At 58.3% G+C, this 13,583-nt stretch overlaps 3 protein-coding genes across 7 annotated transcripts in view; 1 reads left to right on the top strand and 2 right to left on the bottom strand.

The window, feature by feature from the left end:
- Nucleotides 1–3,187, bottom strand: part of MYH11 (myosin heavy chain 11) — a 28,912-nt gene extending 25,725 nt beyond the window's left edge. Inside the window, exon 1 of one of the 2 annotated variants that reach the window (XM_032230527.1) lies at nt 3,002–3,187. The gene's annotated coding sequence lies outside the window, so the exon portion shown is untranslated. The remainder of the gene's footprint in view (nt 1–3,001) is intronic. The other variant, XM_032230526.1, reaches the window with a different exon arrangement.
- A 2,436-nt stretch (nt 3,188–5,623) lies between these two features.
- CEP20 (centrosomal protein 20) lies at nt 5,624–7,230 on the bottom strand. 3 transcript variants are annotated; one of them, XM_032230736.1, is made up of 5 exons: nt 7,132–7,230; nt 6,769–6,966; nt 6,477–6,561; nt 5,983–6,120; nt 5,624–5,720 (listed from the first exon to the last, which is right to left on the bottom strand). In XM_032230736.1, the coding sequence occupies exons 1-4, from the start codon at nt 7,157–7,159 to the stop codon at nt 6,000–6,002; spliced, it is 432 nt and encodes a 143-aa protein (XP_032086627.1). In that variant the 5' UTR covers nt 7,160–7,230; the 3' UTR covers nt 5,624–5,720; nt 5,983–5,999. The 3 variants fall into 3 exon arrangements, with proteins under 3 accessions (XP_032086627.1, XP_032086630.1, XP_032086628.1); XM_032230739.1 differs by lacking the exon at nt 5,624–5,720 and having other exon boundaries at nt 5,911–6,120; XM_032230737.1 differs by lacking the exons at nt 5,624–5,720; nt 5,983–6,120 and having other exon boundaries at nt 6,473–6,561.
- Nucleotides 7,231–7,680: 450 nt separating this feature from the next.
- The window catches only part of LOC116517553 (multidrug resistance-associated protein 1-like), a 24,675-nt gene continuing 18,772 nt past the window's right edge, over nt 7,681–13,583 (top strand). For both annotated transcript variants that reach the window (XM_032230573.1, XM_032230572.1), the window contains exons 1-4: nt 7,681–7,792; nt 11,873–12,049; nt 12,859–12,984; nt 13,198–13,335. In XM_032230573.1, coding sequence (XP_032086464.1) covers nt 7,757–7,792; nt 11,873–12,049; nt 12,859–12,984; nt 13,198–13,335 — 477 coding nt within the window. In that variant the 5' untranslated portion in view covers nt 7,681–7,756. The remainder of the gene's footprint in view (nt 7,793–11,872; nt 12,050–12,858; nt 12,985–13,197; nt 13,336–13,583) is intronic.

The raw sequence follows: 13,583 nt of genomic DNA, 5'->3' as shown, positions 1-13,583 counted from the left end.
AAATGCCACTCTGTTGCCCATGAAGCCCCGAATTGGCACCGTGTCTCCCTCTGGGTTGGACAGAGGCTGGGCACTCCCTCGGGGCCCTTTGGAACCACATAATAAGAGACATCAACACAATGCTGGTACCACACAGGACCACGTGTGGCTCTGCCCGAAAGAGATGATGGCCTCTGCAGGGATGCAGGACTCGGCCAGACATCCCCCCACGGCCACATTTTAAGCAAAGCCTGGGATAGGGAAAAAAAGGGGTGGGGGGGATCTGGCAGAGAGATCAGGATGATGCTTTGATGAACAGGATGGCTGGAATAATTGCTCTGGTTGGATGAGAAAACCCTCCCCCCAACTTGGCTAGAGGAGGGGGACCTTCCAGGCAGACCCATCACTTAGGAAAGCATCACTATATTTGGGGTTTTGTTTTAATTCTTACATCAAGCTGTATTAAAGGGCATACTTTTTGTAGTGAATCAAGGGAACTTTTAGCAATGAAGCCCAGCTCCTTGGTATTGTTTTATGCACCGAATAATGATCAATATCTCTTCTTTTCAAGAGAAAATTAATTCCTGAAGGAAGCAGGGAGAAAATAGACCTCCTTCTGTCAAAGATCTGCTGCCTTGGAAGTCCCACGGTCAGCTCCTCAGCCAAGCAGGCCTGGCCTGGCTGCTGGTGGCAACTCAAACTTTTCTCCAGGAAAACCGCCTGGGAAATTGTTGCCGATTTCATGGAGGGTCTCTTTCCCCTGTGTTACCAACGGATTGTTTCTTGTTTGGAAAGACTGGCTGGCCTTTGGTCAAGATATTTTACGGCATGATCACAGGTCAGCTGAGTCCCTGGAGAAAGCCCTGCTCAGCCACCGATGCCCCATAGAACTGCAAGCGTGGCCTTCTCGGGGTTGGCCCAGTCTTAGGCAGGCCTCAGGCTTTGTCTCCACTTTTGCTCGGCTGGCTAAGTATTTGCCTCGCTGAGGTTGTTTTGACGGCATCTCTTTGGGCCGCCTTGTTCCTTATTGCTGCCTTTGGGATTTCTTAGCTGCCTTGGAGGTCCTGCACTGCAGAGTGGAAAGCGGGTTCTAAACATTTGCAGACAATATAAACATTGTCAGCTGCATCTACCAATCGACTGCTGGGTTCAAAAGACAGGAATTCATCAGACACGATGAAGATGGAAAGATTGAGGGCTTCCTGCTCCATTTCCCAATCCTTGCCCTTTTCATCCAGAGTGCAGACTTTGGAAAAGTCCCTTTTAAGGGGCAGAAAGAAATGTTCCAAGTACCTTTTGCTCATTTGTTTCTTTTAAAACCCTTGGCCTCCCCTCATTTACGGCATAAGGGGACGTTTTGGGGAGAAGCCAGGAGAGCTCCCTTGACCTCACAGAGAGCTTCAAAGGGATCCAGGCCCCCAAAGGCAGAGAGGCCGTTTGCAAAGCTCTCCGCTTGCACTGATGCAGGCAGGCTACCATATATGGCCACGTTCTTCTCATTATGAGCAGATCCAGCCAAAAAAGAAGAAGAAGGGAGACAGGGAAAAAAAAACAAACCCTAATGATAACAAGTTCAAAACAAATACCTTGTAGGGCATAAAGGAATCCTTTCCAAAGACAGTAATTAAAAGAAGTCGCCATTAGATCCAATGGCTCTGCTTGGAAGGCCAGATCTACCACAATCCCCGCAGAGGAGGGAGGCCGGCAGGAGCTGCCCTCACCAGCCACCTCCGGTCGGAAGGCTCTGCCTGTGGCTTCCAGGGTGGGAATTGAGCAGCCCTGCCAATGAGACCCTCCCACCAAGCCTCCCTTTGGGGGCAGCCCCCGCCCGGCTCCTTCACCTGCACGGGAGGCTCTCGTTGTTCCAGGAGGGAAGGAGGAAGGGATACAGTCAAGGATGGGCTGCCAAAAGAAATGATTTAGGGAACTTCCAAATGCGGGACGTGCACAGAGGACAGGCTTTGGTTCAGAAGCCGGCACGGCTGCTGCTGGTTCTCAGTGCTGAGCTCAGCTGACATCCAGGTTGCCGGTAAGAAGATTCTTCTACTCTGAGCTGTTGAGAGCAGGCGCTGAGCCCCCCCCCCGGCTGAGAGAGGGGGCTTCTGTTGCCCTCTGCTGCTCTCCCCCTTCACTCGCGGCAACTGGGTCTCCCCTTAAAGCATCCTTGGCTTCTTCAGGGAAACCTAAGACCACGCCCGGCAACTAAGTTACTGAGCCTCCACCGAACTAGCTGCCATCGCAGGATGCTGCCACAAGTGGCCCAACACTCCTCAGCCCTGAGAGGCCGAGCAACCAGCTCATCTGCCCCAGGGTGGACGCTGGAGTTGGTGGGGGGGAGACCCGAGCCAGAAGAAGCATTTCAGTTGCCGGCAGGTAATGACATTCAGGGATTCATGAAGGCAATTTGAACAGATGCCTTAAGTCCTGTCATAATGTTTGAAGGAAATGATCTGGGATCATTTCACCAATGGATTCTTCCTATTTGGGATTGTCTTCGGTGCTGAATGCTCTCTCGGTTTCTGAAGTTCTGTGCAGGTGGAATTATTAGCTCTGCTTTGCAGTTTGATTTCATTTCTACATTTCCTGGCAGTAAGGAAATCTGGGCTGCAGCAGAGGGGGTCCATCTATGGGGGTCTCCATCTCTGGGGTTACTAAGAAGCGGGTGCACAACCCACTTCCCAGGACAGTGGAACTGGTACTCCTGCAGTGGGTTGGACTAGCTGATCCCTGGGGTCCCCTCCACCTCAAAAGCTACGAAGCACAGCGCCTGCACTGGCCCTCTCCCTGTGCCTCTGCCTCTCAGGGGCTCAGACAGCAAGCCCTCCGTCCCGGCTGGAGGGTCCTCAGGCAGTGCTTAGAAGCAGAAGGACCACCGGGGTCCAGCCACGCTGCCACCGGCTTGTCTGTGCCCCGGGGGGGGGCATCAACCTCACTGCCTTCCCCGAGGTGCAGTTAGCCTGAAGGGGGTTTGCTCTCGTCCAGGGACGGTGCAGGAGGGTCCTTGGCCAGCCAGGGTACTTACAGAAGTCCAGGAGGAAAGCCGAAGATGCAGGCGCGTCCGGACGGGTGTTTGCGAGCAGCTGGGCAGACCGAGAGCCTGATGTGCTCTGTCCCCTCTATATAGAGGTGACGGGCTCAGGGGAGGGGCCACAGATTCCTCCCCTCAAGAGAGTCTCCGGGGCTCAAACACGAAGGCTTGTGCCGGGGGGGGAGGGAGGGAGAGATCCAGCTATGGGTTTGCAGCCAGAGTCCCCCCCACCAGCTAAGAGGCATTCTCTCCCTCTCCTTTTCCCCCCTAATAACTTGTGTGGTGGCATTATGGGATGGCTCAGAAATTATCTGCCTTCCCATTGCAACACTATTTCCCAAAATGGAGCTTTCTTTCATCTGGCCCAGAGATACGAGCAGCCGCTTAACCCTTCCGGCTTTCTCATGCGCTGCCAGGGCCAGCAAAGGGGAGATGCGGGAGGGGGGGCAGATAAGAGGCAGCCCCCCCATTTCTCCCTGGCCGTCAGCAAGCTCTTATCTGGCTCCGGCTTTGATGCAGAGCTCAAGCGGAGGCCCCTCTCCATGGGGCCGGCCGTTCCCAAGGAGGAAGGAGCCGTGCTTGTCCCTGGCCTGTTTATGTAACATTTGGGGACCTTGGGCTGTTTTGGGCTGGCCCGTCTCTGGGGAGTGGAAGGGCTCGCTGTTTCCCAGCTCGTGCCCGGCTGTTTCTGCAGAATCCTTGCCTGCTGATCCCTTCCTGAGAACCTTGCAAATCTCCCCAGTGCCTCGCTGACCTTAAATGGCAAAAAGCAGCGGTTGAGAGCCCAGGGCACTGTGGAGAAGGGGCGGAGTGGGTCCCCTCGGCCCAGCAGGGAAGGAGGCAAGAGGTCCTGCAGGAGGAGGTTGAGCCCCCCAATGCCTCGGGTCCCTCCCTCCATCCGCAGCTCCAGTCCCACATGCTGGGGCATCCCAAATAGGGAACGCCAGGATCCTCCAGCAACTCCCGTCCGCATTGCAGATGCAAACACGCCTCTGCAGATGTGCAGAACAGCAGCAGCCTAAATATGGAGCCCAAGGCAGGCAGGGAGGGCCAAGGTGGTGACCTCTCACAGCCTCCTCCTTCCCAAGCAGGAAAGGAGGGGAGCCTGGCTGACCCCCTTGCCTGCCAAGCCTGGCCTGATGCCCCCCAGCTGTGCAGCAACTCCACTGCCCCTCCCAAGCCTTGGGCTCTGCCAGGGGAACAGGCCCTCAGCTTTTGCAGGGCATTGGCTGTTTGCCCAGTGGGGCCCCTGCCCACCCTTTGCTAAGGAAGGGGGCACGGAGCTCTCAGGGACTATCCTAGAAGTCCAGATGCCCCTTTCTCAGCCCTTTGGAAGCTGCAGCCCCACTGTGGGGGAGCCTGCTTTCTCTTCTGCCCCACAAGCCAAGCCAGATGTTGCTAGGCAGCTGGCCCCACTGGGAAGAGTTCAGGCCCTACGGGATCTGGTAATTCAAGCGCTGCAGTGAGATGATCAACTGCTTTTTGGGTCCCTGCCGGGAGAGGCAAGAGATGCCCAGGGGCGGATGGCCAGCAGCCACCGCCTCACAAGGGGGCCTCTTTGAGCATCGGTGGGCTAACACCACACGCCTTCTGGAAGGTGGGCAGCCAGCCCTGCTGGAAGAGCTCTGAAGCTGTTTTATAAACACCTGCCCCTCTCAATGGCTACAGCTTAAAAAGGAGTGGAAACCCTTTCCCGGCCTTTACCCGGCTGGCTGACAGGCAAGAATCCCAAGCAAGGGGTGATTTATGGGCAGGAGAGGACTGAGCTGGAACGGGGAGGAAGGGCAGCTTCAGGACACCTTGCAGAAGCTCACGGGACGCTTGGTGGACAGAAGCCACCGGGAAGGTGGTGGGGTTTCCTCCTCCTCATGAAGGGAAACAAGGAAACCAACATGCACCACAGGAGCTCACCAGACTCTGATGAGGTCAGAAATAAGCTGGAAAGGGTAAGAAAAAAAGGTATGGAAAGGGGAAGCTATCACAGAGAGCAACTCTCCTCCAGCCAAAGTAGCAGATCACAAGGCTGAAGCGCCCTGTCCTGTCCTGGGGGGGGGGGGGGGGAGGGACAGCCCTGGACAGGCAGTGGCCACTACCTCATGGCCAGAAAGGAAAAGCCAGCTGCTGTGGGGGGGGAGGAGTGGGGGCTGCCCAGGCCCCGTTCACCATCCCAGGATGGCTGCAGAATCGAAGGAGTCCCTCTGGGCTCCTTTCTCAAGAGACTGGCCTGGGTCCACCCTCCTTGCTTTCTGCCAGATCTGTTGGCTGAGTTGCGACAGATGAACGCCTGGGAAATCAGTCTGGCCGTGACGTGTCACACACTTCTCAAAAGACGCCAAGGCCGGCTGGGGGGGTTCACCCCTCCCTTACAAAGCTGACTTATGCCTTCCTCTAAAAAGGGGAACTGCCCGCCCGGAGGTTTATTGTGCTTTTGATTATTTTACTGTGCTGTTAAACGACCGGATGACTTCAGTGCCATCAAGTCAGTCAACTTTTACCTTCTACATAGATCTCCTGTGGGGTGATCTGAAAGAAGTAGAGATGATTGTGGCCCTTCTGAATCAACTGTTTTTTATCGGACGAAAGAGGTTACCACAATGAAAAAATGTAAACAGCTGCTACTCATAAAAAGATGCGGTTACTTTATTTATGGATGTCTTGTGAAACCCATGTATCTTCAAAAGCCTCACACCACGTTCCGAGTCTGCAACAGTTTCTGAAAGTTAAGATAAAGCCATTAACGCATCAGTGTCCAAGCACAGACTGCAACGTGGTGACCCAAAGACAGACAAGCGTTGTTTAAAAGAGCCTTAGCTCTTCTCCCAAGTATTTGGTGAGGAAGACCCCTGGCTCCACCGTTCACTGATTTCCCTGTAACTTCTGAACGGCCCAAAGTCACTCGAGAGTCAGGCAGCATATATGTTTAATAAAGTATTATTAATATATACACAAGTCTTGTCAGTTCGCGTGTGCTGTACCCATTTAACTGCTTCAATTAGAGGGCTTTCTGGTGGTCCACTTTGAAGGTGCCACCGAGGGGCCTCTGGGGGACGTGTGGGGGGGCCTTCTCTTCGCTGCCTTGTAACAGCTGAGTTAGAATTCCATACAAAAGCGGCCTGTTAAGAGAAAGAAAAGAATCCCAATGTTTAAAGAGGAGGCTCTGTGAAAGGGCTGCAGGTGCCCACTTCAGTGGGGTCTGTAAGAGGGACCCCCGGAGGGGAAATAAAGGCACAAGGCACTCAGCAATGGAGCTCTCCAAATCCAGTATGGCTCATTGCACCAGAAGGACTTTGGGATGTCGGCCTCCAAATGCAACACCGGACAGCCTCCAGCCGGAGAAAGGGTTGCTTTTAGAGCCAAGAGTGCAAAAATGACCAGGGCCTGCTTGCAAATGATTTGGGATTTGGACGAGGAGGCAACCGATCTTTGACCAAGGGAGAAAAACCTTCGGGAGGCCCCGTCGCCTTCTTACACGGATCTGCTGCTGGTGTCCTCCACGACGTGCAGCTCCTTGGCGAGGAAATCTCGGTCCAAGGGGATTTCGGGCTGGCCGGACTCTGCAACACACGGGAGGAGCGGGGCGGGAGAGGGGGCTCAGCTCCGAAGGCGGCCGGAGGGAGATGCGGGGTCTGGCCGGGGGAGGGAGTGAGGGAGTCCCCTAGCCTGAGAGGGGCGGCCCTGCCCTCCCCGGAGCCCTTCTCAGCAAAGGCGCCTCCTGCGGGGGCCCGGACGGATGACCTCGGGGGGGCCCTCCCCTCCCTCACCGGCCAGGAAGACGGAGGCGCTGCAGTGGAAGCGCTGGAACTGCAGGTATTCGCGGATCAGCTCGTTCAGCAGGAGCGTCTCTCGGGGGGCGGCGGGGCGCGGCTCGCCCGGGTCGTCCAGCGCGGCGAAGACCTCTGCCCGGACGCGGGCGCGCACCTGCCCCAGCGCCCCGCTCCGACCCAGCGCCTCCTTCAGGGCTGCGCGGAGACAGAGGCGCCTTCAACAACACGGGCAGCCCCGCCGCCGCCGCCCTCCGCCCGCCCCGTCCCCGCCGGCCGTTGCGCGGGCGGGCCCAGCGAGGAGAGCTGCGGCCGCCCCGCCCCGCCCCCGGGAGGAGAAGCCGCCGCGCCCGCCGCCGTTACCCGCTTTCAGCTCCGCCACCGTCGCCATCTTGGGAGGAGGCGGGGCCGGAAGCCGGGCGCCCGGAGAGACCGAAGCCCGCCCTTCGCCCTCATTGGCCCGCGGCCGGCCATTCGCAGCGCGCCCTGACTCAGCAGCGGCGGGAGTGGGGGGGGGGGGATGCTGAGTCAGGGCGGCCGGGCTCGCTCGCTCGCTCTCTGGCGCCCTCTGGCGGCGGTGCCCGAACTCGAGGCGCACACGCGAGGCGCCCCCGGGATGGGCCGGGGGGACTCCGTGGGCGGCGGGGGAGGGTCGCTTGGCTGCAGCCGGCGGGGGCGGCCTTTCCTCTGAGCCAGGCGGGCCCGTCCCGGGCGCCCCGTCCGCAGGCGAAGCGGGCTCTTCTGCCGCTGTCCGCGGACGGCCCTGGCCGGGGAATCCCCGGGAAGAGAGGCGCCTCTGCCCCCCCCCGCCCCCCGCGGCTCTGCCGGGCATCCCGGTCGCCCCGCCCTCCGCGTCCACCCAGCGCCCCGCCCCCCCGCCGCCGCCCCGCCCCCTTCCTGCCCTGCCGCCCATCGGCTGCGCTGCCGGCGGTGCTGAGCTGAGCGCCCGGGAGCAGCGCGTGCGCCCCGCCCGACGCCCTCCGGCCCCATGGGCGCCCCCGGGCTCTGCGACGGCCCCTTCTGGGTAAGCCTCCCGGCGGCTCCGGCCACGCGGCGGCCCAGGCGCGCCCTCCTTGCCGGGATGCGCTGCCTCGAGCGAGCGAGCAGGGGGAGGCGGGAAGCGGCCGCGCGGGGAGATGCCGGCACCGGCCGTTTCGCCAGGGCATCGCCGGGAGCCGCCGGGCGGGAGGAGCGCTGTGCTGGTGCTGGTGGTGGAGGGGCGGCTGCTGCTGCTGCTGCTGGCGCTAAGCGGGACTTGTTTTGCTCCGGCGCGAAGGGACGCCTCGCTCCCCTGGGAGCCCCCGCCCGCCCGCCCGCCCGGCTCTGCTCTGCTCTGCTCGGCTCTGCTCGGCTGGGCCGCCTGGGGGAGGCGCGGGGGAAGGCGGCCCGGGCAGGATCTGCCGCCGCGCGTGGACTTGTCTCGGGGGCGACTGCGGGGCCCGGCCGTCCCCTGGCGCGGCTGAGCGGAGCGCGGCCCTTCCTCCCCCGCAGAGGCGCCGGTGTAACGGGCGGGCAGCCGAGGCCGCGGCAGGAGCCGCAAAAACCGCTTTCGGGCACCGCTCGGGCGACCAGGCTGCTTTGCCAGGGAGGGGAAGGGTTTCCCAGCGGCCCCTGGCCCGGGTGAGGCGGAGAGAGCAGGGAGGCTTCCTGGGGAGCCGGGGCATCCCTAGGAGCGGGGGCTGAGCGGCGGCGGCGGCGGTGGGTGGCCGAGCCTTGGGCAAGGCTGCGCCGGTGTCGGCTGCCGCCAATTGCAAAGGGAGAAGGAGAAGGCCAAAGGCTGAGGCCGTGTCTTAGCTCGCCACTCCCCAGTTGGAGGGCTGGGCGCTGGGCAGGCTTAGCCCGGTTCCCGTGTTGGGTGCAGAAGAAGCAGGCCGCTGGTGTGCCCTCGGGCAGCGGTGTCCTGCTCGCCCACTGCTGAAGGAGAGGCTGAGATGCCAGCCTTTCTCAGCCGGCCTTTGTGCCTGGAAAGGGAGCCAGGGGCTGAAAGGTGGCTTCTCCCTGCTGCCTCTTAGATGCCCTCTAGGCAGGTGCGGGCACCAAGCCTGGACCCTCCTGCAGGCAACACAGGTGCTCCACAGTGCTGGGTGATGCCTCCACCCAGGGCGGCTCCTCTAGTCCCTTGTCCTGGCACCCGTGGGGCTGGCATCTTCCTTGGCTTCCAACCAGGTCGGCCTTTAAGCTGTTAGAAACGTAGTTTGCAGGCAGCCGTGCAATAAATATATAAGTTTGGGTGACCAGTTGCTTGGTTTTCACCCTCGGAGAATGCGCTGCTGCATATTTCCCCCTCCAGCAAACCTGTTGCGTCTTGCCAGCCACCCTGCTGGTTCTCTCGATGCCCAGCTTCCCACCCCCATCCGTTAGCCACTGCTGTGGGCGTTGCAGGTGGCCTTTGCAACGGCCCAGAAAGCAGCTGGCATTCACCATCCCGCATGTCTCGACCTGTAAGGATTCCCTCTGCTTGAAGCGGGGGAGTAGATGGTTGCCAGGGAATTGTGCCCGCTGTTTGTTTATGGCAGGAGAGTTAACGGGAACAAAACAGTCCTTGCTCCCAAACCGGCAGCCACCTTCAGAAAGTCTCCCCAGGCCAGGCTTGGTCCAAGACGTGACCAGACGGCTCGAGGGATCACCGAAGCCTTTGGAGGGAGGTTTTCTGCTTGGGAGCTCTCCTTGCCCGAGTGCTCAGTCGCTCTCTTTTCCTCTGATCCCAGATCCCCATCTAAGTGCAGCAGGATCCCTCTTGGCCAAAGTGGCTTTCCTGGGACCTTGAGTGGGAGAGTCTGGCTGAGGGAACGCATCCCCCGTGGGCCCACTTTCCCCTCAAGAGCCATTTATCAGCCGTGGGACAGAATTCTCTTCCTTAGCCTGTTGAAGGTTGTATACAGCAGGCTGTGTCCCTGTGGAAATTAGGGATCATTATGTGGTGTTGATTTCTGGACAAAACTCAGGTTTTCGAGTGTTTTGGTTTCCTTGGCCTCACCCTAATGATTGAGCTCCCTGCCTCTGATTCGCTTGGAAAAATGGTGTCATTTTTTAAGTATCCAGGCGAATACTTTCGTGCTTCTGAAGTGTGCCAACAATTGCAGAATCTTGGCTTTGCAGTGTGAAAAAAATGAATAACAGTCACGTTCTGAGTCTCAAATTCTGAGAAATCTCACCCGGGAAGCCAGTTGGTTTGTTTGCAGAGTGGCAGGTGAACTCCCAGTATTAAAAGTCAGCGGTAGAGAAACAGGATCTTTGTTGTCAAATAATCAGTGATCCAGAAAGGTTGACTGTCCTCAACTTGTAGCCACCTGTAGTGTTAAACGGCACACAATCGCACATTGTCAATATGAGGCTTCCCGTTTATCTGCTGCTGCTGCTGCTGCTGCTTTAAAAGTTTGGCTGGATGTTCCTGCTTATTTTTCACAGCTAAACTTGTTTTGTCTGCAAAATGCTGTACTTCAATAAACCGGAGCACTGGCCAAGCAGAGTTGAATTACAGGAGCACCAACTTGTTTACTGCATTTTAGGCAAAAGAGTTCCAGGCCAAACGGCCAGTCTCTGGGCCTGGGATGTTTGGGGCTCCAGTTCAAAACGGAATTGAGTTGGGCCAGGTGGTCAGTGGCTCTGATGCTTTGTAGGGGTTTCCCTTTTGACCCCAGAGAGCTCTGCAGTCAGCAGAATCTGTTTGGTTTGCTTGTCCTGTGGCTTTGGAGCTCCCCCCACTCCCCACCAGCAATCCAGGGGCAGAGGGGCCAGCAGGAAGGGCTGCGGAGCTGTTGGCACTCAGAAGACGCTGCCAGGCTCTGTCACTGGGGGAGCAACTTGCTCTGCTGTGGGTTTGTTGTGCTCAGGTTGGGGCATGAAGGCTGCTGGGTGCGTGTGGCTGGGTGGGCGGAGGGAGCGGCCCGGCTGACTCATCTTTGCCTAAACTTCGAAGCAGGAGCCGGGCAGGGCAAGGAGCAGCTGGGTGCAAAATGCTTTGCTAAATTTGGCGGCTTGGAAGCTCAGCGAGTCACCTCAGGTCATCCCCGAAAAGCCGGCCAGCGTGACGCACTTTCTCCTTGTTGTGGTTGATTCCTCCGAGCTCCAAGAAAGGAGGTTTTGAATGTTTGAATGTTTAATAAATTTATAGGCCGCCCAATCCCGGAGGACTCCGGGCGGCTTATAACAATACAATTAAAATAGAAGTTAAAAAACACAAAAAAAAACATAGTTAAAAAGACCACAACATACACCCAGTCTAATCGGGGCTGGAACGCAAACATGGGTTCAACAGCCCGAGGCCTGCCGGAATTTTGCCAGCCTTTCTTCCCTTCGCACGGTGCCCAGAGCCGAGGTTCCTTGGCATTCCTGTTCGTCCCTTCTCCGGTTCGCCTATCTTTAAAGTCCCTCTCCTTCCATTGAAGGACATTTGGCCCTCACGCCTACCAGCCTCAATTTTTTCGGACGGAGAAGATTCACGCAAGGCCCCCAGGAGGGCTGAGGGCTCTTCCCCAAAGGGTCTGATCCTTTTGCAATTAAAAATAGCTGTTAATCTCTCTGCTGGGGTTCTGGAGAAAGAGCGGAGCTAATCTTCTTACCGCATTTTTGGGATGGCTGCAAAGAAAAGGGAGAAAGAAGTGGGAGGGTCCAAAATGCAGGTGGTGCTTTTGAACAGAGGCAACACGGAGGCGTCCTCCCCCCCCAAAGGCTTTTCCCCTCCCCTCGTGCAGTAGTTGGGGGGGGGCTACTGCCTGGCCCTCTGAAAGAGGCGGCCCTGCAGCACCTATGGAGTCGCCCAGGCGTTGGGGGAGCTGCAATTCTCTGGTTCAGGGGGATTTCTTTGGGAAATCCCCAAAGAGCCGAAGAGAGTCGGAGAGACCCTTGACTGACCCTCCAGGCAGGAGCCCCCCCCCCAGCAGGTTGGGGGTTCTGGAACAAGGCAGACTTCAAGGCTGCCACGTGAGTCTCCCGTTCATGTTGGGGCCCAAGAGATTTCCATTCCCAGCTGGAGGGGCGTAATTGAAATGCTGCTCCCGGAAATGCAGGCAAAATCAGTGCCCGACCCGAGTCCCCCAGATGAGAGAGGGAAACCGGGGAGCCAGCCTGGCCTCGCCTGATGGCTCTGCTTTTCCTTCCGCAGGACTGGAACCTGACATGGTACACGGAGCGCCCGGACTTCACTCCCTGCTTCCAGATCACCGTCCTTGCCTGGACCCCCTGCGTTTACCTCTGGCTGGGCTTCCCCATCTACTTCGCCTACCTCCGCCGCCATGACCGGGGCTACATCCAAATGTCTCACCTCAACAAAGCCAAAACGGTGAGTCGGGGCCCTTTGCAACCTCCCAGCCCTGTGGCTCCGCCCCCTGGTCCCTCTTGGCACGCGCCACGCGGGCAAGCTGAGTCCCCTGAAGCCTCCGGAGCGCAAAAAAACGGCCCTATGGGCAAACCGGAAATTTGGGAATGGACTTCCGGTTTGCTCATAGGGCTGGTTTAAGCCCTCCGGAGGCTTCCCTGAAGGCTCCGGGAGGACCGTAGGGTCCTTTTTTGTCCTCCGGAGCCTTTGGGGAAGCCTCCTGAGGGCTCCTGAACGCTCCGGAGGGCTAAAATCGGCCCTACAAACAACCCGGAAGTGACTTCCGGTTTGCTCGTAGGGTTGTTTTTTGCCCTCCCCAGGCTCCTATAAAGCCTCTTGAGCCTGGGGAGGGCGAAAAAAGCATGAAAACAAATGGGGGGGGAGCACCTGTCATGCACGCATGTGCGCTGGGGTGTGTGTCGCGCATTGCATTATGCCTGTGGACCGCCCACACATAACCCCCCTGCGCTCCCCCCCCCTGCTTATGGCATGCAAGCCAAAAGAGTTTCACTGTCGCTGCCCTCGTGCTTGGGGGGTGGGGGGGGCGGGGGGGTGCTGGAGGGGCTTCTTTGGCGTACAACACCCCCCGCTTGGAACCCTGCAGAGAGGGGCCTCTCCTGTGAGACTGCGTTGCGCAGGGGAATTGGGGGACAGAGTGACTTGAATGGAGGTTTTCAGCCTTTGCTTGCCTGCCCTTCTGGGGGCCTCCTGGGTCCTTGCTTGGGGGGGAGGGATTTGCCCAGAGGAAGAGCCCGTCCTCTCTTCTTTTGCAGGCCTTGGGCCTCTTCCTGTGGCTCGTCTGCTGGACAGACCTTTTCTACTCTTTCTGGGAAAGAAATCACCACGTTGTTCAAGCTCCAGTTTTTTTAATCAGCCCTACCATTGTGGGCATTACAATGGTGAGTACGTTGGGTTGTTGGGCTTCGCACATTTTATCCGTCAGACTTTCTCCCTTGCAGCCGTCTGCGTGGCTGATGGCGGCTGCGTTGCCATCACCCTGGGAAGCGAATCTCAGACCTCGCCTGTTCCAGTTCCAGAGCGGAGTGAGCAGCTGTGATCCCGGAGCCTCCACAGGTGGTAACAGTCTATTCTTTTGACTTCCCTCTCTGTAGCTGCTTGCCACGTTTTTGATACAGTACGAGAGGATCAAAGGAGCCCAGTCCTCGGGGGTTATGCTCCTTTTCTGGCTGATTGCATTCCTGTGTGCAGTCATCGTATTCAGATCCAAAACAATGCACGCCTTGTGCCCGGTGAGTGCCAGCTTCTTGTGGGCAGAATCCTTGGCGAGCTGGAGGGGCAGCTGAAGGAGGGAGGCTGGGGTTAATGCTCAGGGGTCTTGTGGCTTCAGAGGCTGGAAATTGACCCCTTGGGGTTTTGAGACTGACCAGGCTTCCCTTTGAGCTGACCCATTCTCTGGGAAGAAGGACCCCTCTGCCCACCCCGTGGCCAGAGCTGGTGGGGGATCCTTTCTTGGTGATCACTCGAAGACTTTGCTCTG

Source organism: Thamnophis elegans, chromosome 14 (assembly GCF_009769535.1).
Source record: "Thamnophis elegans isolate rThaEle1 chromosome 14, rThaEle1.pri, whole genome shotgun sequence".
NCBI lineage: Eukaryota > Metazoa > Chordata > Lepidosauria > Squamata > Colubridae > Thamnophis > Thamnophis elegans.
The sequence above is the reverse complement of the archived record's forward strand: the minus strand, read 5'-3'. Positions and strand labels throughout refer to the sequence as shown.